We start from the raw sequence: 26,301 nt of genomic DNA, 5'->3' as shown, positions 1-26,301 counted from the left end.
GGGACTAATGCTCACATTAGTCCCGGTTCGTAATGCAACCGGGATTAATGCTCTTTTCTGGCCGAACCAAAGCCCTGTTTTCTACTAGTGTTTGGTTTTTTATTCATATGCATAGCTAGGATCATTGCAAGATCCTCCTCCTCTTCCATATCAAATTCTTCTTCGGAAGAATCATACGACGAACTCATCTACAATGTTCAATACTATGCTATAAAAACTACAATCAACATGCACCAAATTCATGGCTTTTGAGCAATACATATCTTCTAGGCGTTTTGTCGAACACCTTGCGGGCGCCGAGCGCAGCAAGCGCTTGGCCGCTGCTCGTCGGAGGACGGACGCGCGCGAGGGGCGGCGGGACTAGAGGGGGGCGGAGAAGCCGCCGCGGGGCGGGGATAGGCCGGGGAAGCGCCGGAACGGTCGCCGGGTGGCGCGATCGGCGGCGGCGGCGCGGCTGGATGGGGGGTGGGAGTTGCGAGTGAGCGCGCGAGAGTCCAGCGCGCGGAAGCAGGCGCAGCAAATAAGCGGCGCACGATTGAGTTTCGGCCCGCGCGCTGAAGTACATATGCCGCGCGCGCTGTTTTTGCGCGCCCGCTGGAGCAACTATACTGGTTGCGCGCGCTAAAACGGGCAATTTTGCGGCGCGGCGCTAGTTTGGCGCGGCTGTTGGAGATGCTCTAACAGGTGAAGAGTCGAACCCGCAAAAAAAAGTGAAGAGTCTTATTAGTACTCCATAAGATTGCAGAGTCAGGTCTTATTTTACTCTACCTAAAATATGGAGTTGAAGTATTTGGGTCAACTTTACATGCCATGAGTAGCCTAGCCACAGACTACCATCCTCGTACTCTACATACTGCAATTTCACAATAAAGAAAAAAAGAAGCAAAACATACATTTTTACTGACCTTCAAACGTTTCAGTAGTCAATACTGAAACAAGAGAGACAGAGACAGAAACCGAGAAGGAAGCATAAAATGTCTGAAGTTGTTGTCATGCTCATGAACAATGTAATGTGCGGAAACTAGCATTCTTACAGTATCGTGGGATACAACCTGAATTTTTGTTCAAAAAAACTACCATAGGCTAACACGTACGCACGCAGCAATATGCAGCAAGTCGTGTACGGGTGCATTAACCTGACCATGTTCAGAACTCTGGTCTCCATGAAAACACAAATTCATGTAAGAGAATAACAAAACTTTAAGCGGAATAACAAAACTCATTAAGAGAAATGCGGCTAACAACAATTAAGTAGTAGCCATTGTCAACGCATTACAGACCAATGCCACTGCACCATTGTACAAACAGTTTCAGAATTTTAGAACCGTGATGGCAAAGCAAATAGGTTTCCTACTGTCAGGAGAACAAACCAAGTTTAAGTAGCAGGAACACATGAACTGCTGGGTTTTCCTGAACCCATATCTCTATGAAAGGAACTGGGCTCTTATGTTGTCGTGTCCGAGGCGGCGACACTTCTGAAGAGGTGGACAGGAAGGCGACTTCTAGGGGCATCTCTCTACTCTGCATTGACATCCGCGTACCGCAGCGCCGCGTGGGCTGAATTAGCAGGAAAATAGTTAAACTGTTAGGCATTATGTGCCACAGGTACTGCAACAGTTTTAAATAAGAAGATAAAAAGACAGCTGATGTACAAAATCTCAAAACAATGTAAAGTGCTGTGGGCTAAAAAACAATTACAGTAGACTAAAAAACAGAAATCATTATCTTCTATATGAAGCTGAATTAGGCAGACTGAACTGATTTTGATTTTCAAGTTCCAAAGTACCATCAAAACCATTGGTTTACGTATCAAGGTTCAGTGTGGATTTTTTACTTATGAAATGATTCCCCACCTCTAGCAAACAACTATCTTCAGACAACCTTCTAGCATCTGTCCATAAACCCAACAGGCACAATGTTGTGCCTGTTAACCACGTACTGATTTAATCCAACAGCAGTTCATACTATTTCCAAGTCTTAACTCCTAACTGAAAGTCTGAAACAGATTATCAAAAGTTCGGAACAGTTACAGTAGGCTAGAAAATAGGAACCTATGTGAAGCTGAACTAGGCAGACTGAACTGATTTGGGTTTTCAAATTCCAAAGTCTTCCACTAGCGGCATATCGTATTAAAGCACAGTAGCATCAAAACGAATAGTTCCCATATCAAGGTTTAGTGTGGATTTTAAATCTGTCCATAATAGCATCAAAGAACTGATTTGATTCAACAACTTTTACTGAAAGTCTGAAACACATTAGGAAAAGTTTCAGACCACATAAACTGTTTTTCAGACTACAAACAACATTCAGCAACATTCTAGCATCTGTCCATAAATACAATTTACTGATGTCTATAATCGTACTGCAGTTGAGATTCCATAAACCCAGCCGGCACAATGTCATGCCTGTTGACCACCTACTGATTTAATTCAGAAACTTATGCTGATGTCTATAGTCCTACGGCAGTTCAGACTATTTCCATGTCTCAACTCCTAACTGAAATTCTGAAACAGATTCTCAAAAGTTTCAGACTACACCGGTTTCAGTAAACTCTTTTTCAGAGTTTCAGAATATGAGTTTCTTGCCAAAGGAGAAGAGTAGGAAGGTTTCTCACCAGGCGTCCCGACGATGACGACGAAGATGTGGAGGGTCTCGCCGCTGCTGGGCAGGTCGACGACGAGTGGAAACATCCGGCCATCACGTGTGGGGAGGCCCATGACGAGCTCGGAGTCGTCGAAGTCTACCATGGGGCGCAGCCGCCTGACCAGCTGATGCCTCAGGCGGAACACGGACCTCCCCCTGAACACGAACGAGCCGCGGGTGATGAGGCCCCCGAGGATGTTCCGCCACATGTACATGATCATCCGCGACCGCAACATGGGGTGGGGAAGCTGCAGTTGAGTCGCAAACAACCATGGTCAAATCAAAGAAGCCAAAGAAACAGAGCATGCGAATGAAAGAAAATCCAAGAACCCAATTCACTCAAATTGGGGAAGAATCAAGGAACGGGCTCACCCCAATCGGACGTGGAAGGGGAGGCATGACCTCCCTGGCGGGGATTTCCTCCACGACCCAGAGCATCTTCCTGCTGATGTTGTCGAGGTCGTAGACGAAGTCGACGGTGGCGTCGGTGTTCCAGAACCTCCCGTTGGCGCGGAGGCAGGCGCCGTCGACGTTGCGGAGGTAGACTTCTTCCTCGGATTCTGACAGGATGGCCTGCCAAACGAGTGGCTCCACCTCAGGATGGTCGTAGTCGCGCTGCTCGACGCGGAGCCCGCGGTGGCCGGGCGGCGCCGGCACGTCCGTGGCGGCGAGGTAGTGGCCGTAGGCGGCGCTGTGGAGGAGCAGGAACTGTCCGTCCTCGCCCGGGTGCCGGTGCACCGCCCAAGCCGCGTTCATAGACTCCCGGCGGACGCGGAGGTTGACGCCATGTCCGTCCTCGTCGGCGTGCAGGTACGTGCCGTGCACGCGGCTGCGCAGCCGCACGTGCTGGCCGTGATGGAACTGCTCCATCTGTCGCCGGTGAAGATGGAGAGCAGAGGCGCGCGGGGGAAGGAGAGGTGGGGATGATGATGGGTGGGTTCTTGGTTTCTTGGCGCTGCGGCGAGGGGGAGAAGAGAAGAAGCGAGAGCTGTTGGTTGGTTGAAACGGTTACGTTGGGCGCCAAGGCAGAGTATTTATTCAAAGGATCAGCTTTCGGAACTAGGTGGGCCGTTGGACATAGGTCCCGATGCCCGCGCAAGTTTGATCCAGCCCACCTAACCGCCCACAACCCCTAAAAAAACAATCTAATCGTCCACAATCACCTCAAAAAAAAAATCTAATCGTCCACAATCCCTCAAAAGAAAAACAACAATGTGGAGGACTATATATTGTTGGGGAACGTAGTACTTCAAAAAATTTCCTACGATCACGCAAGATCTATCTAGGAGAATCATAGCAACGAGCAGGGAGAGTATGTCCACGTACCCTCGTAGACCGAAAGCGAAAGCGTTTAGTAACGCGGTTGATGTAGTCGAACGTCTTCGCGATCCAACCGATCCAAGCACCGAACATACGGCACTTCCGCGTTCAGCACACGTTCAGCTCGATGACGTCCCTCGAGCTCTTGATCCAGTTGAGGCCGAGGGAGAGTTTCGTCAGCACAACGGTGTGGCGATGGTGATAATGAAGTTACCGCCGCAGGGCTTCGCCTAAGCACTACGACGATATGACCGAGGTGTGTAACTGTGGAGGGGGGCACCGCACACGGCTAAGAGATTGTCTGTTGTGCTATTGGGGTGCCCACTGGCCACGTATATAAAGGAGGGAGGGAGAGAGGCCTGCCAGGTTGGCGCGCCAGGGGGAGTCCTACTTGGACTCCTAGTCCAAGTAGGATTCGCCCCCCCCCCTTCCTTTCTTCCACCGGAGGGAAAGGGAAGGGAGAGAGAGGGGGAAGGAAGAGGGGGGCCGGCCACCTCCCCTAGTCCAATTCGGTTTGGGCAACGGGAGGGCGCGCCCTCTCTTGTGGCCCTTTCTCCTCTCTTCCAATAAGGCCCACTAGGCCCAATACTTCCTTCCGGGGGTTCCGGTAACCTCTCGATGTCCAAATGCAACCTTCCAATATATGAATCTTTATGTCTCGACCATTTCAAGACTCCTCGTCATGTCCGTGATCTCATCCGGGACTCCGAACAAACTTCGGCCATCAAATCACATAGTAACTCATAATACAAATCGTCATCGAACGTTAAGTGTGCGGACCCTAAGGGTTCGAGAACTATGTAGACATGACCGAGACACATCTCCGGTCAATAACCAATAGCAGAACCTGGATGCTCATATTGGCTCCTACATATTCTACGAAGATCTTTATCGGTCAAACCGCATAACAACATACGTTGTTCCCTTTGTCATCGGTATGTTACTTGCCCGAGATTCGATCGTCTGTATCATCATACCTAGTTCAATCTCGTTACCGGCAAGAATCTTTACTCGTTTCGTAATGCATCATCCCGCAACTAACTCATTAGTCACATTGCTTACAAGGCTTATAGTGATGAGCATTATCGAGAGGGCCCATAGATACCTCTCCGATACATGGAGTGACAATCCTAATCTCGGTCTATGCCAACTCAACAAACACCATCGGAGACACCTGTAGAGCATCTTTATAATCACCTAGTTACGTTGTGACGTTTGATAGCACACTAAGTGTTCCTCCACTAGTACAAAATAGGGCTTTCGTCACAGGGCAATATTCACATTAGTCCCGGTTCAGTCACGAACCGGGACTAATGTGAGCATTGGTCCCGGTTCGTGCGGCTAAGGCATTAGTCCCGGTTCACCTGGGCCCTTTAGTCCCGGTTAGTGCCACGAACCGGGACTAAAGGGTGCGATGCCCATTAGTACCGGTTGGTGGCACCAACCGGGACTAAAGGGTGCGATGCCCATTAGTACCGGTTGGTGGCACCAACCGGGACTAGACCTTTAGTCCCGGTTGGTGCCACCAACCGGTACTAATGGGCTTTGAGGCATTAGTACGGGTTCATGGCACGAACCGGTACTAAAGGTCCCATTTCAAACTCCCCCCCTGTGGACCGCCTTTTCAGTTTTAGAAAAAACAAAAGAAAATGATGGAAATGTCAAAAAAATAAAATAAAATAAGTTTCCCATGTGATATGTGGTCTAGTTGTTGGGAAAATTTACAAATATGAATTTCGACTTTATTTGCAAAATCTCTCTGGAATTTGTAAAATGGGCATAACTTTTGCATACGAACTCGGATTAAAAAGTTTTTTATATGAAAAATCATCTACTCAAAAAGTTACATCCGATTTTAACATTTTCAAAATCCTCAAAAACCTAACAGAAAAAAAGTTACGGGGCTTTTAAGATCTGGAGAGGCAAAAAAATTCAAAAAATTTCAAACTATAGTCAAACTGTGGTCAAACAATGGTCAAACTAATTATTCTAGAATATTAGTGTTACTAAATAATTATTTCAGTTTTTTTGAATTTTGGTCAAATCTGGTCAAACTGTGGTCAAACTGTGGTCAAACAATGGTCAAACTAATTATTCCAGAAATATTAGTGTTACTAAATAATTATTGTTTTTTAAAACAATAGTTTCAAACTCAAACAGTGAAATGTGTCACTTCATGCTCAAGCTAAATTCCTGAGGGTTAATAGGATTGACATCTTACTATTGTCAGGAAAACAACAAGTGCAGACTTGGAAACGAGGGAGAATAGAACCCGGAAATTAAGTGTGCTCAGGCTGGAGTAGTGAGAGGATGGGTGACCGTCCGGGAAGTTAGATGATTTGGAATGATGAGGGTGATTAGAGATTAGAGGATAAATTGAGCAGTGATGAGGGGTGGTGATTAGAGATTAGAGGTTAAAATAATTCAGAAATTTGAAAATCAAAAAAAATTTCGCAAAAAAAAATTTCAAAAAAAAATTCATAAAATTTCCTTTAGTCCCGGTTGGTGGTACCAACCGGGACTAAAGGTGGAGCTCCACGTGGGCGCGGCTTTTAGTCCCGGTTCGTGTAAGAACCGGGACTAAAGGGGGGAGGCATTAGTAACGACCCTTTAGTCCCGGTTCAAAAACCGGGACTAAAGGCCCTTACCAACCGGACCAAAAGCCCCCTTTTCTACTAGTGCTCCAGTATTCGGGAGTTGCATAATCTCATAGTTAGAGGAACATGTATAAGTCATGATGAAAGCAATAGCAATAAAACTAAACAATCAATAATGCTAAGCTAACGGATGGGTCTTGTCCATCACATCATTGTCTAATGGTGTGATCCCGTTCATCAAATGACAACACATGTCCATGGCTAGGAAACTTAACCATCTTTGATTTACGAGCTAGTCAAGTAGAGGCATACTAGGGACACTCTGATTCACACATGTACTAAGTTTCCGGTTAATATAATTCTAGCATGAATAATAAACATTTATCATGATATAAGGAAATATAAATAACAACTTTATTATTGCCTCTAGGGCATAATTCCTTCAGTCTTCCACTTGCACTAGCGTCAATAATCCAGATTACATAGTAATGATTCTAACACCCATGGAGTCTTGGTGCTGATCATGTTTTGCTCGTGAGAGAGGCTTAGTCAATGGGTCTGCAATATTCAGATCCGTATGTATCTTGGAAATCTCTATGTCTCCCTCCTTGACTTGATCGCGGATGGAATTGAAACGTATCTTGATGTGTTTGGTTCTCTTGTGAAATCTGGATTCCTTTGCCAAGGCAATTGCTCATCCAAACTCCTTCATTTGTTGTTTCCGAAGCAGCTATGTACTCCGCTTCACACGTAGATCCTGCCACGACGCTTTGCTTAGAACTGAACCAACTAACAACTCCACCATTCAATATAAATACGTATCCGGTTTGTGACTTAGAGTCATCCGGATGAGTGTCAAAGCTTGCATCGACGTAACCATTTACGACGAGCTCTTTGTCACCTCCATAAACGAGAAACATATCCTTAGTCCTTTTCAGGTATTTCAGGATGTTCTTGACCGCTGTTCAGTGATCCACTCCTGGATTACTTTGGTACCTCCCTGCTAAACTAATAGCAAGGCACACATCAGGTCTGGTACACAACATTGCATACATGATAGAACCAATGGCTGAGGCATAGGGAATGAATTTCATTTTCTCTCTATCTTCTGCAGTGGTCGGGCATTGAGTCTGACTCAACTTCACACCTTGTAGCACAGGCAAGAACCCTTTCTTTGCCTGATCCATTTTGAACTTCTTCAAAACTTTATCAAGGTATGTGCTTTGTGAAAGTCCAATTAAGCGTCTTGATCTATCTCTATAGATCTTGATGCCCAATATATAAGTAGCTTCACCGAGGTCTTTTCATTGAAAAATTCTTATTCAAGTATCCTTTTATGCTATCCAGAAATTCCGTATCATTTCCGATCAACAATATGTCATCCACATATAATATCAGAAATGCAACAGAGCTCCCACTCACTTTCTTGCAAATACTGGCTTCTCCAGTCTGTATAAAACCATATGCTTTGATCACACTATCAAAACGTATATTCCAACTCCGAGAGGCTTCCACCAGTCCATAAATAGATCACTGGAGCTTACACACTTTGTTAGCACCTTTTGGATCGACAAAACCTTCTGGTTGCATCATATACAACTCTTCTTTAAGATATCCATTAAGGAACGCAGTTTTGACATCCATTTGCCAAATTTCATAATCATAAAATGCGGCAATTGCTAACATGATTCGGATAGACTTAAGCATCGCTACGGGTGAGAAGGTCTCATCATAGTCAACTCCTTGAACTTGTCGAAAACCTTTCGCAACAAGTTGAGCTTTGTAGACAGTAACATTACCGTCAGCGTCAGTCTTCTTCTTCAAGATCCATTTATTCTCTATGGCTTGCTGATCATCGGCCAAGTCAACCAAAGTCCACACTTTGTTCTCATACATGGATCCCATCTCAGATTTCATGGCCTCAAGCCATTTCGCGAAATCTGGGCTCATCATCGCTTCCCCATAGTTTGTAGGTTCGTCATGGTTAAGTAACATGACCTCTAGAATAGGATTACTGTACCACTCTGGTGCGGATCTTACTCTGGTTGACCTACGAGGTTTGGTAGTAACTTGATCAGAAGCTTCATGATCATCATCATTAGCTTCCTCACTAGTTGGTGTAGGAATCACTCGAACTAATTTCTGTGATGAACTACTTTCCAATAAGGGAGCGGGTACAATTACCTCATCAAGTTCTACTTTCCTCCCACTCACTTCTTTCGAGAGAAACTCCTTCTCTAGAAAGGATCCATTCTTAGCAAGGAATATCTTGCCTTCGGATCTGTGATAGAAGGTGTACCCAACAGTTTCCTTTGGGTATCCTATGAAGACACATTTCTCCGATTTGGGTTTGAGCTTATCAGGTTGAAGCTTTTTCATATAAGCATCGCAACCCCAAACTTTAAGAAACGACAACTTGGGTTTCTTGCCAAACCACAGTTCATATGGTGTCGTCTCAACGGATTTAGATGGTGCTCTATTTAACATGAATGCAGCCGTCTCTAAAGCATAACCCCAAAATGATAGCGGTAAATCAGTAAAAGACATCATAGATCGCACCATATCTAATAAAGTACGATTACGACGTTTGAGTACACCATTACGCGGTGGTGTAAGTTGTGAAACTATTCCACATTGTTTCAAATAAAGACCAAACTCGTAACTCAAATATTCACCTCCATGATCAGACGTAGAAACTTTATTTTCTTGTTACGATGATTTTCCACTTCACTCTGAAATTCTTTGAACTTTTCAAATGTTTCAGACTTATGTTTCATCAAGTAGATATACCCATATCTGCTCAAATCATCTGTGAAGGTCAGAAAATAACGATACCCGCCGCGAGCCTCAACACTCATCGGACCGCATACATCAGTATGTATTATTTCCAACAAGTCTGTTGCTTGCTCCATTGTTCCGGAGAACGGAGTCTTAGTCATCTTGCCCATGAGGCATGGTTCACAAGCATCAAGTGATTCCAAAAGCCCATCAGCATAGAGTTTTTTCATGTGTTTTACACCAATATGACCTAAACGGTAGTGCCACAAATAAGTTGCACTATCATTATTAAACTTATATCTTTTGGCTTCAATACTATGAATATGTGTAACACTAGTATGAGATTCAACAAAAATAGACCACTCATCAAGGGTGTATGACCATCAAAGATATTACTCATATAAATAGAACAACCATTATTCTCTGATTTAAATGAATAACCGTCTCGCATCAAACAAGATCCAGATATAATGTTCATGCTTAACGCTGACACCAAATAACAATTATTCATGTCTAAAACTAATCCCGAATGTAGATGTCGAGGTAGCGTGCCGACGGCGGTCACATCGACTTTGAACCATTTCCCATGTGCATCGTCACCTCGTCCTTAGCCAATCTTCTTTTAATCCGTAGCCCCTGTTTCGAGTTGCAAATGTGAGCAACAGAACCAGTACCAAATACCCAGGCGCTACTACGAGCATTAGTAAGGTACACATCAATAACATGTATACCAAATATACCTTTCACTTTGCCATTCTTCTTGTACACCAAATACTTGGGGCAGTTCCGCTTCCAGTGACCAGTCCTTTTGCAGTAGAAGCACTCAGTCTCAGGCTTAGGTCCAGACTTGGGCTTCTTCACTTGAGCAGCAACTTGCTTGCCGTTCTTCTTGAAGTTCCCCTTCTTCCCTTTGCCTTTTTCTTGAAATTGGTGGTCTTGTTAACCATCAACACTTGATGCTCCTTCTTGATTTCTACCTCCGCAGCCTTTAGCATTGCGAAGAGCTCGGGAATTGTCTTACCCATCCCTTGCATATTATAGTTCATCACGAAGCTTTTGTAGCTTGGTGGCAGTGATTGAAGAACTCTGTCAATGACACTATCAACAGGAAGATTAACTCCCAGTTGAGTCAAGTGATTGTGGTACCCAGACATTCTGAGTATATGTTCACTCACAGAACTATTCTCCTCCATTTTGCAGCTGTAGAACTTATTGGAGACTTCATATCTCTCAATCCAGGCATTTGCTTGAAATATTAACTTCAACTCCTGGAACATCTCATATGCTGCATGACGTTCAAAATGATGTTGAAGTCCCGGTTCTAAGCCGTAAAGCATGGCACACTGAACTATCAAGTAGTCATCAGCTTTGCTCTGCCAGACGTTCATAACAACTGGAGTTGCTCCTGCAGCGGGTCTTGCACCTAGCGGTGCTTCTAAGACGTAATTCTTCTGTGCAGCAATGAGGATAATCCTCAAGTTACGGACCCAGTCCGTGTAGTTGCTACCATCATCTTTCAACTTAGCTTTCTCTAGGAACGCATTAAAATTCAAAGGAACAGTAGCACGGGTCATTGATCTACAACAACATAGACATGCAAAATACTATCAGGTACTAAGTTCATGATAAATTAAAGTTCAATTAATCATATTACTTAAGAATTCCCACTTAGATAGACATCCCTCTAGTCATCTAAATGATCACATGATCCATATCAACTAAACCATGTCCGATCATCACGTGAGATGGAGTAGTTTTCAATGGTGAACATCACTATGTTGATCATATCTACTATATGATTCACGCTCGACCTTTCGGTCTCAGTGTTCCGAGGCCATATCTGCATAAGCTAGGCTCGTCAAGTTTAACCCGAGTATTCTGCGTGTGCAAAACTGGCTTGCACCCGTTGTATGTGAACGTAGACCTTATCACACCCGATCATCACGTGGTATCTCGGCACGACGAACTGTAGCAACGGTGCATACTCAGGGAGAACACTTGTACCTTGAAATTTAGTGAGAGATCATCTTATAATGCTACCGCCGTACTAAGAAAAATAAGATGCATAAAGGATAAACATCACATGCAATAAGTGATATGATATGGCCATCATCATCTTGTGCCTTTGATCTCCATCTTCAAAGCACCGTCATGATCACCATCGTCACCGGCTTGACACCTTGATCTCCATCGTAGCATCGTTGTCGTCTCGCCAACTATTGCTTATACGACTATTGCTATGATAAAGTAAAGCAATTACATGGCAATTGCATTTCATACAATAAAGCGACAACCATAAGGCTCCTGCCAGTTGCCGATAACTTTTAAAAAACATGATCATCTCATACAACAATTTATATATCATAGCGTTTTGACCATATCACATCACAGCAAGCCCTGCAAAAACAAGTTAGACGTCCTCTACTTTGTTGTTGCAAGTTTTACGTGGCTGCTACGGGCTTCTAGCAAGAACCGTTCTTACCTACGCGTCAAAACCACAATGATTTTTCGTCAAGTGTGTTGTTTTAACCTTCAACAAGGACCGGGTGTAGTCAAATTCGATTCAACTAAAGTTGGATAAACAAACACCCACAAGCCACCTGTGTGCGAAGCACGGCGGTAGAATCAGTCTCATGAATGCGGTCATGTAATGTCGGTCTGGACCGCTTCATCCAACGATGCCGCCGAATCAAAGTAAGACGTTGCTGGTAAGCAGTATGACTATTATCGCCCACAACTTATTGTGTTCTACTCGTGCATATAACATCTACGCATAGACCTGGCTCTGATGCCACTGTTGGGGAACGTAGTATTTTAAAAAATTCTACGATCACGCAAGATCTATCTAGAAGAAGCATAGCAACGAGCGAGGAGAGTATGACCACGTACCCTCGTAGATCGAAAGCGGAAGCGTTTAATAACGCGGTTGATGTAGTCGAATGTCTTCGTGATCCAACCGATCCAAACACCGAACGTACGACACCTCCGCGTTTAGCACACGTTCATCTCGATGACGTCCCTCGAGCTCTTGATCCAGTTGAGGCTGAGGGAGAGTTCCGTCAGCACGACGGCGTGGCGACGGTGATGATGAAGTTACCAGCGTAGGGCTTCGGCTAAGCACTACGACGATATGACTAAGGTGTGTAACTGTGGAGGGGGGCACCGCACACGGGTAAGAGATTGTCTGTTGTGCTATTGGGCTGCCCCCTGGCCACGTATATAAAGGAGGGAGGGAGAGAGGAGGCCGGCCAAATTGGGCGCGCTAGGGGGGGTCCTACTTGGACTCCTAGTCTAAGTAGGATCCCCCCCTTTCCTTTCTTCCACCGGAGGGAAAGGGAAGGGAGAGAGAGGGGGAAGGAAAGAGGGGGTCGGCCCCCTCCCCTAGTCCAATTCGGTTTGGGCAAGGGGAGGGAGCGCCCCTCTCTTGTGGCCCTTTCTCCTCTCCTCCAATAAGGCCCACTAGGCCCAATACTTCTCCCGGGGGGTTTCGGTAACCTCCCGGTACTCCGAAAAAATGCCCGAACCACCGGAACCATTCCGATGTCCAAATGCAACCTTCCAATATATGAATCTTTATGTCTTGACCATTTTGAGACTCCTCGTCATGTCTGTGATCTCATACGGGACTCCGAAAAAACTTCGGTCATCAAATCACATAACTCATAATACAAATCGTCATCGAACGTTAAGCATGCGGACCCTACGAGTTCGAGAACTATGTAGACATGACCGAGACACATCTCCGGTCAATAACCAATAGTGAACCTGGATGCTCATATTGGCTCCTACATATTCTACGAAGATCTTTATCGGTCAAACCGCATAACAACATACGTTGTTCCCTTTGTCATCGGTATGTTACTTGCCTGAGATTCGATCGTCGGTATCATCATACTTAGTTCAATCTCGTTACCGGCAATTCTCTTTACTCGTTTCATAATGCATCATCCCGCAACTAACTCATTAGTCACATTGCTTGCAAGGCTTATAGTGATGAGCATTACCGAGAGGGCCCAGAGATACCTCTCCGATACACGGAGTGACAAATCCTAATATCGATCTATGCCAACTCAACAAACACCATCGGAGACACCTGTAGAGCATCTTTATAATCACCCAGTTACATTGTGACGTTTGATAGCACACTAAGTATTCCTCCGGTATTCGGGAGTTGCATAATCTCATAGTCAGAGGAACATGTATAAGTCATGATGAAAGCAATAGCAATAAAACTAAACGATCAATAATGCTAAGCTAACGGATGGGTCTTGTCCATCACATCATTCTCTAATGATTTGATCCCGTTCATCAAATGACAACACATGTCCATGGCTAGGAAACTTAACCATCTTTGATTAACGAGCTAGTCAAGTAGAGGCATACTAGGGACACTATATTTGTCTACGTATTCACACATGTACTAAGTTTCCGTTAATACAATTCTTGCATGAATAATAAACATTTATCATGATATAAGAAAATATAAATAACAACTTTATTATTGCCTCTAGGGCATATTTCCTTCATATATACCAACATCAATATCTCGATTGTGTCGTACTGTGGTCTCCGCCGCCGCCGCTGTTTGAGAAACTAAGGTCCCTCGCCTCCGACTGTCATCTTGGCGCTGAGAGGTGTGGGAACCTCGGATCTTCAAGAGCTCTATATTCCGCATAAAAATTTATAGGAAAAAATGTACACGGCTTATCAAGAATGCAGAGTTTTTCATGGCTTTGGTTTTGATCTCAGCTTCATAATCATCCTTTTGATGTTAACCAAGAATTATTGTTCCCATTTTTTAATAAATTAGAGTCATCAAAATCAACTCCACATATTTCTAACTGAACTTTACGATATGAAAATATCTATGAGCTACATTTAGTTACCAAAATATATGGGAGCAAGTTTGTCATGGTTGCAACTAACTTCGTGTGCTTAGCTGACGTTCTATGTATGAGTAATGTACAGCTACCCTAATCACATAAAAGGTGTGTTTAATCAATGTGTCAATTATTAGCTAAACTACTCCCTCCGTTCGCAAATATAAGATGTTCCAACTTTTTCAGAATCGGGTGCATATAAACACATTTTGGTGTGTTTGTTCACTCATTTTAATCTATATGTAGTTTATAGTGAAATATCTAAAACATCTTTATATTTGTGAATGGAGGGAGTAATAAGTAGGACTAATTAGCATATGAGTATTACAGTATACCATCCAGTTTCCAATAGAACAGTCATTATGCATTAATATTTTTGTGTTCGTATTACATTTATTCATCCGCCTATATTGATGAGCGACACACTAATGGAGGCCTCATCACCTAATCACAAGTGCCATAAAATTGAGTGGTGTGCACACATTGATAGAGCCATAGAGGTCTGCAATACAACAAACACATTGGTAGCATTTGTTAGCTATGATGAAGTATAGCTTGTATTTGTCAGGACGCCCGTATTCACTAAAGTATAGCTTGTATTTGTCACGTATTGAGGAAAACGCTATGTTAATACAGATCTCAAATAAGAACACATGGAGAGGATATGGTCCTTGCATGGCGCCATATTCCAAAAGTCCACGTGTCATGCTTTACTAAAAAAACAAATCTCTGAAATCATGCTCTATAAAAAAACGTTGTCTCCATAATCGAGAAAATTCCTTAGTCCACTAGATACTAAGGATAAGTTTGACCGCTGTCATGTGATCCATTCCCGGATCACTATTGTACCCCTTGACCAACTCATGGCAAGGCACACTTCAGGTGCGGTACACAGCATAGCATACTGTAGAGCCTACGTCTAAAGCATAGGGGACGACCTTCGTCCTTTCTCTCTCTTCTGCCGTGGTCCGGTCTTGAGTCTTACTCAATACTCACACCTTGTAACACAGCCAAGAACTCCTTCTTTGCTGATCTATTTTGAACTCCTTCAAAATCTTGTCACGGTATGTATTCATTTGAAAGTACTATTAAGCGTTTTTGATCTATCCTTATAGATCTTGATGCTCAATGTTCAAGTAGCTTAATCCAGGTTTTCCATTAAAAAACACTTTTCAAATAACCCTGGATGCTTTCCAGAAATTCTACATCATTTCTGATCAACAATATGTTAACAACATATACTCATCAAAAATTCTATAGTGCTCCCACTCACTTCTTTGGAAATACAAGTTTCTCATAAACTTTGTATAAACCCAAAATCTTTGATCATCTCATCAAAGCGTACATTCCAACTCCGAGATGCTTACTCCAATCCTTAGAAGGATTGCTGGAGCTTTGCATACTTGTTAGCATCTTTCAGGATTGACAAAACCTTCTGGTTGTATCATATACAACCTTTCCTCAAGAAAATCGTCGAGGAAACAATGTTTTGACATCCTATCTGCAAGATTTCATAAATAATGCAGTAACTGCTAATATAATTCTAAAAGACTCTTAGCATCGCTACGAGTGAGAAAGTCTCATCGCAGTCAACTCCTTGAACTTGCCGGAAAACATCTTAACGACAAGTCGAGCTTTCTTAATGGTGACACTTACCATCATTGTCTGTCTTCCCTTTAAAATCCATCTGTACCCAACAGCCTTACGACCATCAAGTAGTTCTTTCAAAGTCTATACTTTGTTTTCATACATGGATCCTCTCGGATTTTATGGCCTCGAGCCATTCGTCGGAATCCGGGCCCACCACCGCTTCTCCATAGCTCGTAGGTTCATTGTTGTCTAGCAACATGACTTCCAAGACAGGATTACGTACCACTCTGAAGTAGTACGCATCCTTGTCATCCTATGAGGTTTGGTAGTGACTTGATCTGAAGTTTCCTGATCACTATCATAAGCTTCCACTTCAACTGGTGTAGGTGCCACAGGAACAACTTCCTGTGCCCTGCTACACATTAGTTGAAGTGACGGTTCAATGACCTCATCAAGTCTCCACCATCCTCCCACTCAATTCTTTCGAGAGAAACTTTTCCTCGAGAAAGGACCCGTTTGTAGAAACAATCACTTTTGCTTCCAGATCTGAAATAGGAGGTATACCCAACTATTTTGGGTATTCTATGAAGATGCATTTATCCGCTTTGGGTTCGAGCTTATCAGCCTGAAACTTTTTCACATAAGCGTCGCAGCCCCAAACTTTTAAGAAACGACAGCTTAGGTTTCTCTAAACCATAGTTCATACGGTGTCGTCTCAACGGAATTCCGTGGTGCCCTTTTTAAAGTGAATGCGTTTGTCTCTAATGCCTAACCCATAAACGATAGTTGTAATTCGATAAGAGACATCATGGTATGCACCATATCCAATAGGGTGTAGTTATGATGTTCGGACACACCATCACAATATGGTGTTCCACGCGGTATTAGTCGTGAAACAATTTCCACAATTTCTTAATTGTGTGCCAAACTCGTAACTCAGATATTCATCTCTATGATCATATCACAGACATTTTATCCTCTTGTCACGACGATCTTCAACTTCACTCTGAAATTACTTGAACCTTTCAATAATTCAGACTTGTGTTTCATCAAGTAAATCTACTCAAATCATCTGTGAAGTAAGAACATAACGATATCCACTGCGTGCGTCAGCACTCATTGGACTGCACACATCAAATGTATTACTTCCAACAAGTTGCTCTCTTGTTCCATCTTACTGAAAACGAGGCCTTTCAGTCATCTTGCCCATGTGGTATGATTTGCATGTCTCAAGTGATTCAAAATCAAGTGAGTCCAAATGATCCATCTGTATGGACTTTCTTCATGCATATATACTAATAGACATGGTTCACATGTCTCAATCTTTTCAAAAACGAGTGAGTCCAAAGATCCATCAACATGGAGCTTCTTCATGCATTTTATACCAATATGACTCAAATGGCAGTGCCACAAGTATGTGGTACTATCATTACTATCTTATATCTTTTGGCATGAACATGTGTATCACTATGATCGAGATTCAATAAACCATTCATTTTAGGTGCAAGACCATTGAAGGTGTTATTCAAATAGACAGAGTAACCATTATTCTCCTTTAATGAATAACCGTATTGCGATAAACATAATCCAATCATGTCTATGCTCAACACAAACACCAAATAATTATTATTCAGGTTTAACCCCAATCTCGATGGTAGAGGGAGCATGTGATGCTTGATCACATCAACCTTGTCTCACCTTTAGCTAGTCTCCGTTTATTCCGCAGCTTTTATTTCGAGTTACTAACACTTAGCAACCGAACCGGTATCTAATACCCTGGTGCTACTAGGAGTACTAGTAAAGTACACATGTATATCCAATATACTTCTGTCGACCTTGCCAGCCTTCTCATCTACGAAGTATCTAGGGTAGTTCTGCTTCAGTGACCGTTCCCCTCATTTCAGAAGCACTTAGTGTCGGGTTTGGGTTCAACCTTGGGTTTCTTCACTAGAGCAGCAACTGATTTGCCGTTTCATGAAGTATCCCTTCTTGCCCTTGCCCTTCTAGAAACTAGTGGTTTTACTAACCATCAACAATTGATGCTCCTTCTTGGTTTGTACTTTCGCGGTGTCAAACATCGCGAGTTGCTCAAGGATCATCATGTCTATCCCTGATATGTTATAGTTCATCACGAAGCTCTAATAGCTTGGTGGCAGTGACTATGGAGAACCATCACTATCTCATCTGGAAGATTAACTCCCACTCGATTCAAGTGATTGTAGTACTCAGACAATATGAGCACATGCTCAACGATTGAGCTTTTCTCCCTTAGTTTGCAGGCTTAAGAAACTTGTCAGAGGTCTCATACCTCTTGACGTGGGCATTAGTCTGAAATCCCAATTTCAGTCTTTGGAACATCTCATATGTTATGCGACGTTTCAAAACCGTCTTTGGTGCCACAATTTTAAACCGTTAGCATCACACACCGAACTATCACGTAGTCATCAAAACGTGTATGTCAGATGTTTCGTAACATCTACAGACGATGCTCGAGGTTCAGCACACCGAGCGGTGCATTAAGGACATAAGCCTTCTGTGCAGCAATGAGGACAATCCTCAATTTACGGACCCAGTCCGCATAATTGCTACTATCAACTTTCAACTAAATATTCTCTAGGAACATATCTTAGTAGAACTAAAGCGTAAGCTACGACATTATTTGCAAAGACCTTTTGACTATGTTCATGATAATTAAGTTCATCTGATTATTTAATGAACTCCCACTTAGATAGACATCCCTCTAGTCATCTAAGTGATACATGATCCGAATCGACTAGGCCGTGTCCGATCATCACGTGAGACGGACTAGTCATCATCGGTGAACATCTCCATGTTGATCGTATCTACTATACGACTCATGTTCGACCTTTCGGTCTCTTGTGTTCCGAGGCCATGTCTGTACATGCTAGGCTCGTCAAGTCAACCTAAGTGTTTTGCTTGTGTTCCGAGGCCATGTCTGTACATGTTAGGCTCGTCAACACCCGTTGTATGCGAACGTTAGAATCTATCACACCCGATCATCACGTGGTGCTTCGAAACAACGAACCTTCGCAACGGTGCACAGTTAGGGGGAACACATCTCTTGAAATTTTAGTGAGGGATCATCTTATTTATGCTACCATCGTTCTAAGCAAATAAGATGTAAACATGACAAACATCACATGCAAATCATAAAGTGACATGATATGGCCAATATCATCTTGCGCCTTTTGATCTCCGTCTTCGAGGCGCGGCATGATCACCTTCGTCACCGGCATGACACCATGATCTCCACCATCATGATCTCCATCATCGTGTCTTCATGAAGTTGTCTCACCAACTATTACTTGTACTACTATGGCTAACGGTTAGCAATAAAGTAAAGTAATTACATGGCGTTTTTCATTGACACGCAGGTCATACAATAAATTAAGACAACTCCTATGGCTCCTGCCGGTTGTCATACTCATCGACATGCAAGTCGTGATTCCTATTACAAGAACATGATCAATCTCATACATCACATATATCATTCATCACATCCTTTTGGCCATATCACATCACATAGCATACCCTGCAAAAACAAGTTAGACGTCCTCTAATTGTTGTTGCATGTTTTACGTGGCTGCTATGGGTTTCTAGCAAGAACGTTTCTTATCTAGCAACGAGAGAGAGGGGAGTGCATCTACATACCCTTGTAGATCGCGCGCGGAAGCGTTCAAGAGAACGGGGTTGATGGAGTCGTACTCGTCATGATCCAAATCACCGATGATCCTAGCGCCGAACGGACGGCACCTCTGCGTTCAACACACGTACGGAGCGGGGACGTCTCCTCCTTCTTGATCCAGCAAGGGGGGAGGAGAAGTTGATGGAGATCCAGCAGCACGACGGCGTGGTGGTGGAAGTAGCGGGATCCCGGCAGGGCTTCGCCAAGCGCAAGCGGGGAGGAAGAGGTGTCACGGGAGGGAGGGAGGCGCCAGGGCTTGGGGTGCTGCTCCCATGCGCCTCCCCACTATATATAGGGGTGGAGGGGGCTGGTTACTTGCCCTCCAAGTCCATTGGGGCGTTGGCAAAGGTGGGGGAAAGAAATCCCATCATTTCCCTTCCCCACCGATTGTTATCCCCCCTTTTTAGGGATCTTGATCTTATCCCTTCAGGATATGATCTTATTCCATCTAAGGTGGGATCTTGGTGCGCCTTGACCAGGGGTGTGGGGCCTTGCCCCCACTAGCCACGTTCATGTGGGTCCCCCCATGCAGGTGGGCCCCACTTCGGAACCTTCTAGAACCTTCCCGGTACAATACCGAAAAATCCCGAACATTTTCCGGTGGCCAAAATAGGACTTCCCATATATAAATCTTTACCTCCGGACCATTCCGGAACTCCTCATGACGTCCGGGATCTCATCCGGGACTCCGAACGACTTTCGGATTTCCGCATACTAATATCTCTACAACCCTAGCGTCACCGAACCTTAAGTGTGTAGACCCTACGGGTTCGGGAGACATGCAGACATGACCGAGACGACTCTCCGGTCAATAACCAACAGCGGGATCTGGATACCCATGTTGGCTCCCACATGTTCCACGATGATCTCATCGTATGAACCACGATGTCGAGGATTCAATCAATCCCGTATACAATTCCCTTTGTCAATCGGTACGTTACTTGCCCGAGATTCGATCGTCGGTATCCCAATACCTTGTTCAATCTCGTTACCGGCAAGTCACTTTACTCGTACCATAACGCATGATCCCGTGGCTAACTCCTTAGTCACATTGAGCTCATTATGATGATGCATTACCGAGTGGGCCCAGAGATACCTCTCCGTCATATGGAGTGACAAATCCCAGTCTCGATTCGTGCCAACCCAATAGACACTTTCGGAGATACCTGTAGTGCACCTTTATAGCCACCCAGTTACGTTGTGACGTTTGGTACACCCAAAGCATTCCTACGGTATCCGGGAGTTGCACAATCTCATGGTCTAAGGAAATGATACTTGACATTAGGAAAGCTCTAGCAAACGAACTACACGATCTTGTGCTATGCTTAGGATTGGGTCTTGTCCATCACATCATTCTCCTAATGATGTGATCCCGTTATCAATGACATCCAATGTCCATGGTCAGGAAACCATAACCATCTATTGATCAATGAGCTAGTCAACTAGAGGCTTACTAGGGACATATTGTGGTCTATGTATTCACACATGTATTACGGTTTCCAGTTAATACAATTATAGCATGAACAACAGACAATTATCATGAACAAGGAAATACAATAATAACCATTTTATTATTGCCTCTAGGGCATATTTCCAACAAGCTTAACTTTGGGACTATTACTTTGTTGGTTAAGAACGACGTGGCAATTAGAATTGAGCAGTTCAGGCCCATTTGCCAGCTGAATGTTAGTTTTAAGATTTTCATCAAAGTGGGTATGAATCGTCTAACTCATATTGCGCATTCTGTGGTTAAGTTGACTCGGACTGCTTTCATGCCAGGACGATACATACTAGAGAGTGTTGTGGTTTTGCATGAAACTTACATGAAAGTCATTTCAAGAAACTTGACAAAGTCGTCTTCAAAGTGCATTTTGATAAGGCTTGCTGGTGTCAAGGTTGGATGATAAGGCAAGCTCTGTGGATGAATGATTTCGATACTGCTTGGAGGAACTAGGTTGAAACCTCTGTACAAGGAGGCTATGTTGGTGTCAAGGTAAATGATGATGTTGGTGATTATTACTAGACGTAGAAGGGATTGCTGCAAGGGAGATCCCATTGTCCCCTATCCCGTTCAACATTGTTGGAAACATGCTAGCAATTCTAATTTGTGGATCCAAAGAGGACAGTCAGGTAGGGTGGGGAGGGGGGTTAATCCCACATTTTATGGATGGGGTGTCTCTATCCTACAATATGCTGATGATACTATAATTTTCATGAAACATGATATGCCTAAGGCAAGAAATATGACATTACTTTCGTGTCTTTTTGAACAACTGTCTGATCTTAAAATAAACTTTCACAAAAGTGAATTATTCTTTTTAGGACGCGCCAAAGGTGAACAAAATAATTATAGGAAATTATTTGGTTGTGAGATTGATCTCTCACGTTTAGTTATCAAGGGATCCCAGTTCACTACCGAAAATTAACAAACAAAGAATGGAAATGTATTGATGATCGATTAAAAAAAGCCTAGCTATTGGAAGGGAAAGCTTATGTCTTATGGGGTTACGTTGATTCTTATAAACTCGGTGCTTACAAATATGCCTATGTTTATGCTCTCATTGTTTGAAATACCAGCATTGGTATTGAAAGAATTAGACTTCTATAGATCGTGGTTCTTTTGGCAAAGTGAGAATAGAGCAAAATAGGTTGGCTAAGTGGGATATTTTGTGTACGCCCAAAGACAAAGGGGGATTGGGTAATGAAAACCTGGAGGTTCAGAATAAGTGCCTGCTTAGTAAGTGGCTTTATCGGTTTTCCTCTAAGGAGTAGGGGGTATGGATACAGTTATTGCAAAACAGGTACCTACATTCCAAGACCTTATCTCAAGTAACAACACAACCGAATGATTCACCCTTTTGGAAGAGTTTAATGAGAATTAAGGTAGCCTTCTTTAATAGGGGTAACTTTATTATTGGAGATGGGCGCACAACTCGGTTTTGGGAGGAGATACCTTTTTTTTTCATTTTCCGTTTCTTTTCCTTTTTTTTCCTTCTCAGTTTTTCTTTATTTTCTTTTTCCATTTTCTTTTTCTTTGTGTGTTTGTTTGTTTTTATCAGTTTCCGTTCGTTTTTGGTTTTTCTTTGTCTCTTTTGATTTTTATTCTATATTTTTGTATATGTCAAGAACATTTTTTAATACATGTTTAACATTTTCTAATACAAAATAACATTTATTAAATACATGTTCAACACTTTTTCTATACTTTTTTATTTTACTGTTCATATCATTGATTAACATTTTTCAAATACAAGATTAACATATTTTGAATACATAGTCAACAATTTTTACACGTATTTAACATTTTTTAAATTCTTGATTAACATTTTTCAAATAGTTGTTCAATATTTTATCTAGTGCTTGATTTAAAAAAATATATACATGGTCAAAAAATTTCATCATTTTTCTAATACACGGTCAACATTTTAACTATACATATTTAACATTTTCCAAATACTTGATTAACATTTTTGAAATATTTGTTCATATATATATAGTGATACTATTCATCACCCAGGGTGTAGAATAAGTTATTCTTCACCCGAGGTAATTTTACGATCATTTCATAATTAAATTACGTTTGGAATTCAAATAGTTACATTCCTATTGATTCACTACGTAAAATTTTGCATAAGAAAATTAAAATATAGATCTAAGACACGAAAATTTGCAGTTTATGTGTATTTTACATTACGTTTTTATGTTTGCAATTTTACATAAATTAAAATATTTTTTACGGTGATTATATATTTTCTTACGGTCTCTTTTTACATCAGAAATAAGACAAAACTTACGGAGCGTAAAATTACAGTGCATTGGTGGTAAAATAGAGGGGGTGAAGAATAACTATTCCTCACCCAGGGTGACGAATCAGACTGGGTGAGGAATAATTATTCTTCACCCCCTTTCTATTTTAACATCAATGCACCGTACTATTCATATATATATATATATATATAATATTTTAAAGTATAAACAAAAGTACAAAAAGAAAACAAAAAATAAAAACAGAAAACGAGGCTGTGGTCTCCTGCGCTCGTGGGACGCCCAGCTCACTCGCCCCTTCAGCGAGTTGGAAGATGTACTCGCTGAAGGCGAGATATAGGGGCGCCCAGGTAATCATCTTTAAAAACAACGCTCAAGAGGCCTACCGGGGTACCATGGAGAAAAGAGAGCTAGCGGCCGAGGGTTAAGGGCATGGACCTCTTGTCAGTCCCAGTGTTGGGCTGACCAAAAGTTCAGACCATCAGACCCGAACTTAACAGAAAAATAGCGAATTTAGGCGAATTATTTTTGTGGGTAAAATTTAGGTGAATTTGAGAGGCACCTAAGGGCCAGCCAAGAACACTGCCATAGGCTGAATCAAATAAACCACGGACGCATCAAAATGCAGCAACTCGTGTCCGGACACATTGACCTCACCATGTTCAGAACTCCTGTGTCAGTGAAAGCACGAAATTCATCTTCTGCTGATGGACTGAAACTTTCAGCAGAATAACTCAAGTGCTCAACTCACTGCAGCTAAGAGAATGCAGCTAGCAACGTTGAAATAGTGGCCATTGTCAACGCATTATTACAGACTAATGTCACCGCGTCATTAGTACAGAATGGTGATGCCAACGCAACAAGTTTCCTGAACCCATATTTCAGCGAACAAAGCTGGGTTTTCCTGAACCCATATTTCAACGAACCATGAACCCATAGTTCTAATGCCGTGGCGGCGACACTTCCGACGAGGTGGACATGAAGGAGACTTCTAGGTGTCCTGGCTCTGGTATCTCTCTGCTATGCATCGACATCCGCGTACTGCAGCGCCATGTAGGCTGAGTTGGCAGAAAAAGTGTTAAGCAGTTAGGCATCAGGTGTCACAGGTACCGCAACAAGTTTAAATAAGAAGATACTAGTAGAAAAGAAATCTGATGTACAAAACCTCAAAACAATGTAATGTGTTGTGGGATAGAACCTGAATTTGGTTACGCGTTACTCCAAACAGTCACAGAACCTGAATTTAGTTCTGTGAAGCTGACCTAGGCAGACCGAACTGATTTGGGTTTTCAAGTTCAGAAGTTTTCCACTAGCGGCATATAAAAGTTCAGTGCATCAAATTGAAGAACTAAACCATCTGAGTCAATAATTTCCATATGAAAGATCAGTGTCGATTTTTGACTAATGAAATGATTTCCTCCTCGACAAACAGCTAGCTTCAGACAACCTTCTAGCATAATGTCGTGCCTGTTGAACGCCTACTGATCTGATTGAGCAACTTACAGCAGTTCAGAGTTCAGACTAACTGAAACATATTAGCAGCAAAAGTTTCAGCAAACTGTTTTTCAGACTACTAGTTTCGAACACTGTTTTCAGATTAGCACTCAACTGACATGAAACCCATGATATCCGGACAAGTGAAGAAGAGTAGGATATGGAGGGGCTCTCACCAGGCGACCCGACGATGACGACGACGATGTGGAGGGTCTCGCCGCTGCGGGGCAGATCGACGACCAGTGGAATAAGCTGGCCATCATGCGTGGGCAAGCACATGACGAGGTCGGCGACCTCCAAGTCCATGATTGCGAGGTCGCCCAGCCGCCTAGCCAGCTCGCTCCTCAGGCGGAACACGGACCTCCCACCGAACACGAACGTGCCGTGGGTGATGAGGCCCCCGTGGATGTCCGGCCACACGTACATGATCATCCGCGGCCGCAACACGAGGTTGGGAAGCTGCAGTTGAGTTGCAAAGAACCATCATCAAATCAAAGAAGCCAAAGAAACCAAGAACAGCTACGAATTTCAGATGAGGAAGCCAAAGAAACGCAAATTTGGCAAGAACAGAGCCAAATTAACACGATTTGCTATCTCTGTGGTCATATTCCGATGCATGTTAACGATATTCAAGAACCCAATTCGCGCAAATTCGGGAAGAATCAAGAAGCAGACATGGCGGACTCACCGGAGACGGACGTGGAAGGCGAGGCATGATCTCCCTGGCGGGGATGACCTCCACGACCCAGTGCATCATCGTGCTGATGTTGTTGATGTCGTCGATGTGGTCGACGCTGACGCCGTTGTTCCAGGGGCGGTACCTCCCGTTGGCGCGGAGGTTTCCGCCGTTGATGTTATTGAGGAAGAGGTTCTCCATCTGGACGGCCTGCCAAAGCATTGGATCCACCTCCGAGTGATAGTAGTCGAGCTGCTCGACGCGGCGCCCGCGGTGGCCGCGCCGCGCCGGCGCGGCCGTGGCGGCGAGGTAGCCACCGTAGGCGGCGCTCTGGAAGAGCAGGTACTGGCCCTGATAGAAGTGCACCAACCAAGCCACGTTCATCGACGCGCGGAGCCGGCGGAGGGAGACGCCAAGCCCGTCGTCGTCGGCGTGCAGGTACGTCCCGCGCGCGCGGCTCCGCAGCCGCACGTGCTGGCCGTCCTGGAACAGCTCCATCGGTCGCCGGTGACGCTGGAGAGCAGAGGCGCGCGGTGGAGAGGTGGGGATGGTGGGTTCTTGGTTTCTTGGCGCTCCGGCGACGAAGAGAAGATGGGAAGCCAAGAAGCGGGAGCTGTTGGTTGTGACGGTTACGTTGGGCGCCAAGCCGGAGTATTTCAAAGGTGGCCTGACGCCGTCGCCGTGCTCTGCTTTCGGCACTACGTGGGCTTTTGGGCCGTGCCTAGGAAACGTAATACTTCTTTGTTTCTCAGTTAAGCTAAAAAAAAGCCCCTGTTGTCTAAAAAAAAAAGCTAAAAAAGCCCCCCTAAAAAAATTAAGCTAAAAACATGCATTAGCGCTAGGAGCCGGCCG

General features: G+C 43.6%; 2 protein-coding genes across 2 annotated transcripts; both read right to left on the bottom strand.

Annotated features, from left to right (window-relative positions):
- Nucleotides 1-1,316: 1,316 nt before the first annotated feature.
- On the bottom strand, nt 1,317-3,746 carry LOC123169030 (uncharacterized). The gene is made up of 3 exons (XM_044586888.1): nt 3,016-3,746; nt 2,615-2,891; nt 1,317-1,557 (listed from the first exon to the last, which is right to left on the bottom strand). The coding sequence occupies exons 1-3, from the start codon at nt 3,511-3,513 to the stop codon at nt 1,517-1,519; spliced, it is 816 nt and encodes a 271-aa protein (XP_044442823.1). The 5' UTR covers nt 3,514-3,746; the 3' UTR covers nt 1,317-1,516.
- Nucleotides 3,747-24,025: 20,279 nt separating this feature from the next.
- Nucleotides 24,026-26,070, bottom strand: LOC123169493 (uncharacterized). Its single transcript, XM_044587367.1, has 3 exons — nt 25,462-26,070; nt 24,950-25,232; nt 24,026-24,337 (listed from the first exon to the last, which is right to left on the bottom strand). Exons 1-3 carry the CDS (start codon nt 25,945-25,947, stop codon nt 24,300-24,302), a joined length of 807 nt encoding a protein of 268 aa, XP_044443302.1. The 5' UTR covers nt 25,948-26,070; the 3' UTR covers nt 24,026-24,299.
- Nucleotides 26,071-26,301: the final 231 nt, after the last annotated feature.

Source organism: Triticum aestivum, chromosome 7D, assembly GCF_018294505.1.
Source record: "Triticum aestivum cultivar Chinese Spring chromosome 7D, IWGSC CS RefSeq v2.1, whole genome shotgun sequence".
NCBI classification, from domain to species: domain Eukaryota; kingdom Viridiplantae; phylum Streptophyta; class Magnoliopsida; order Poales; family Poaceae; genus Triticum; species Triticum aestivum.
The sequence above is the reverse complement of the archived record's forward strand: the minus strand, read 5'-3'. Positions and strand labels throughout refer to the sequence as shown.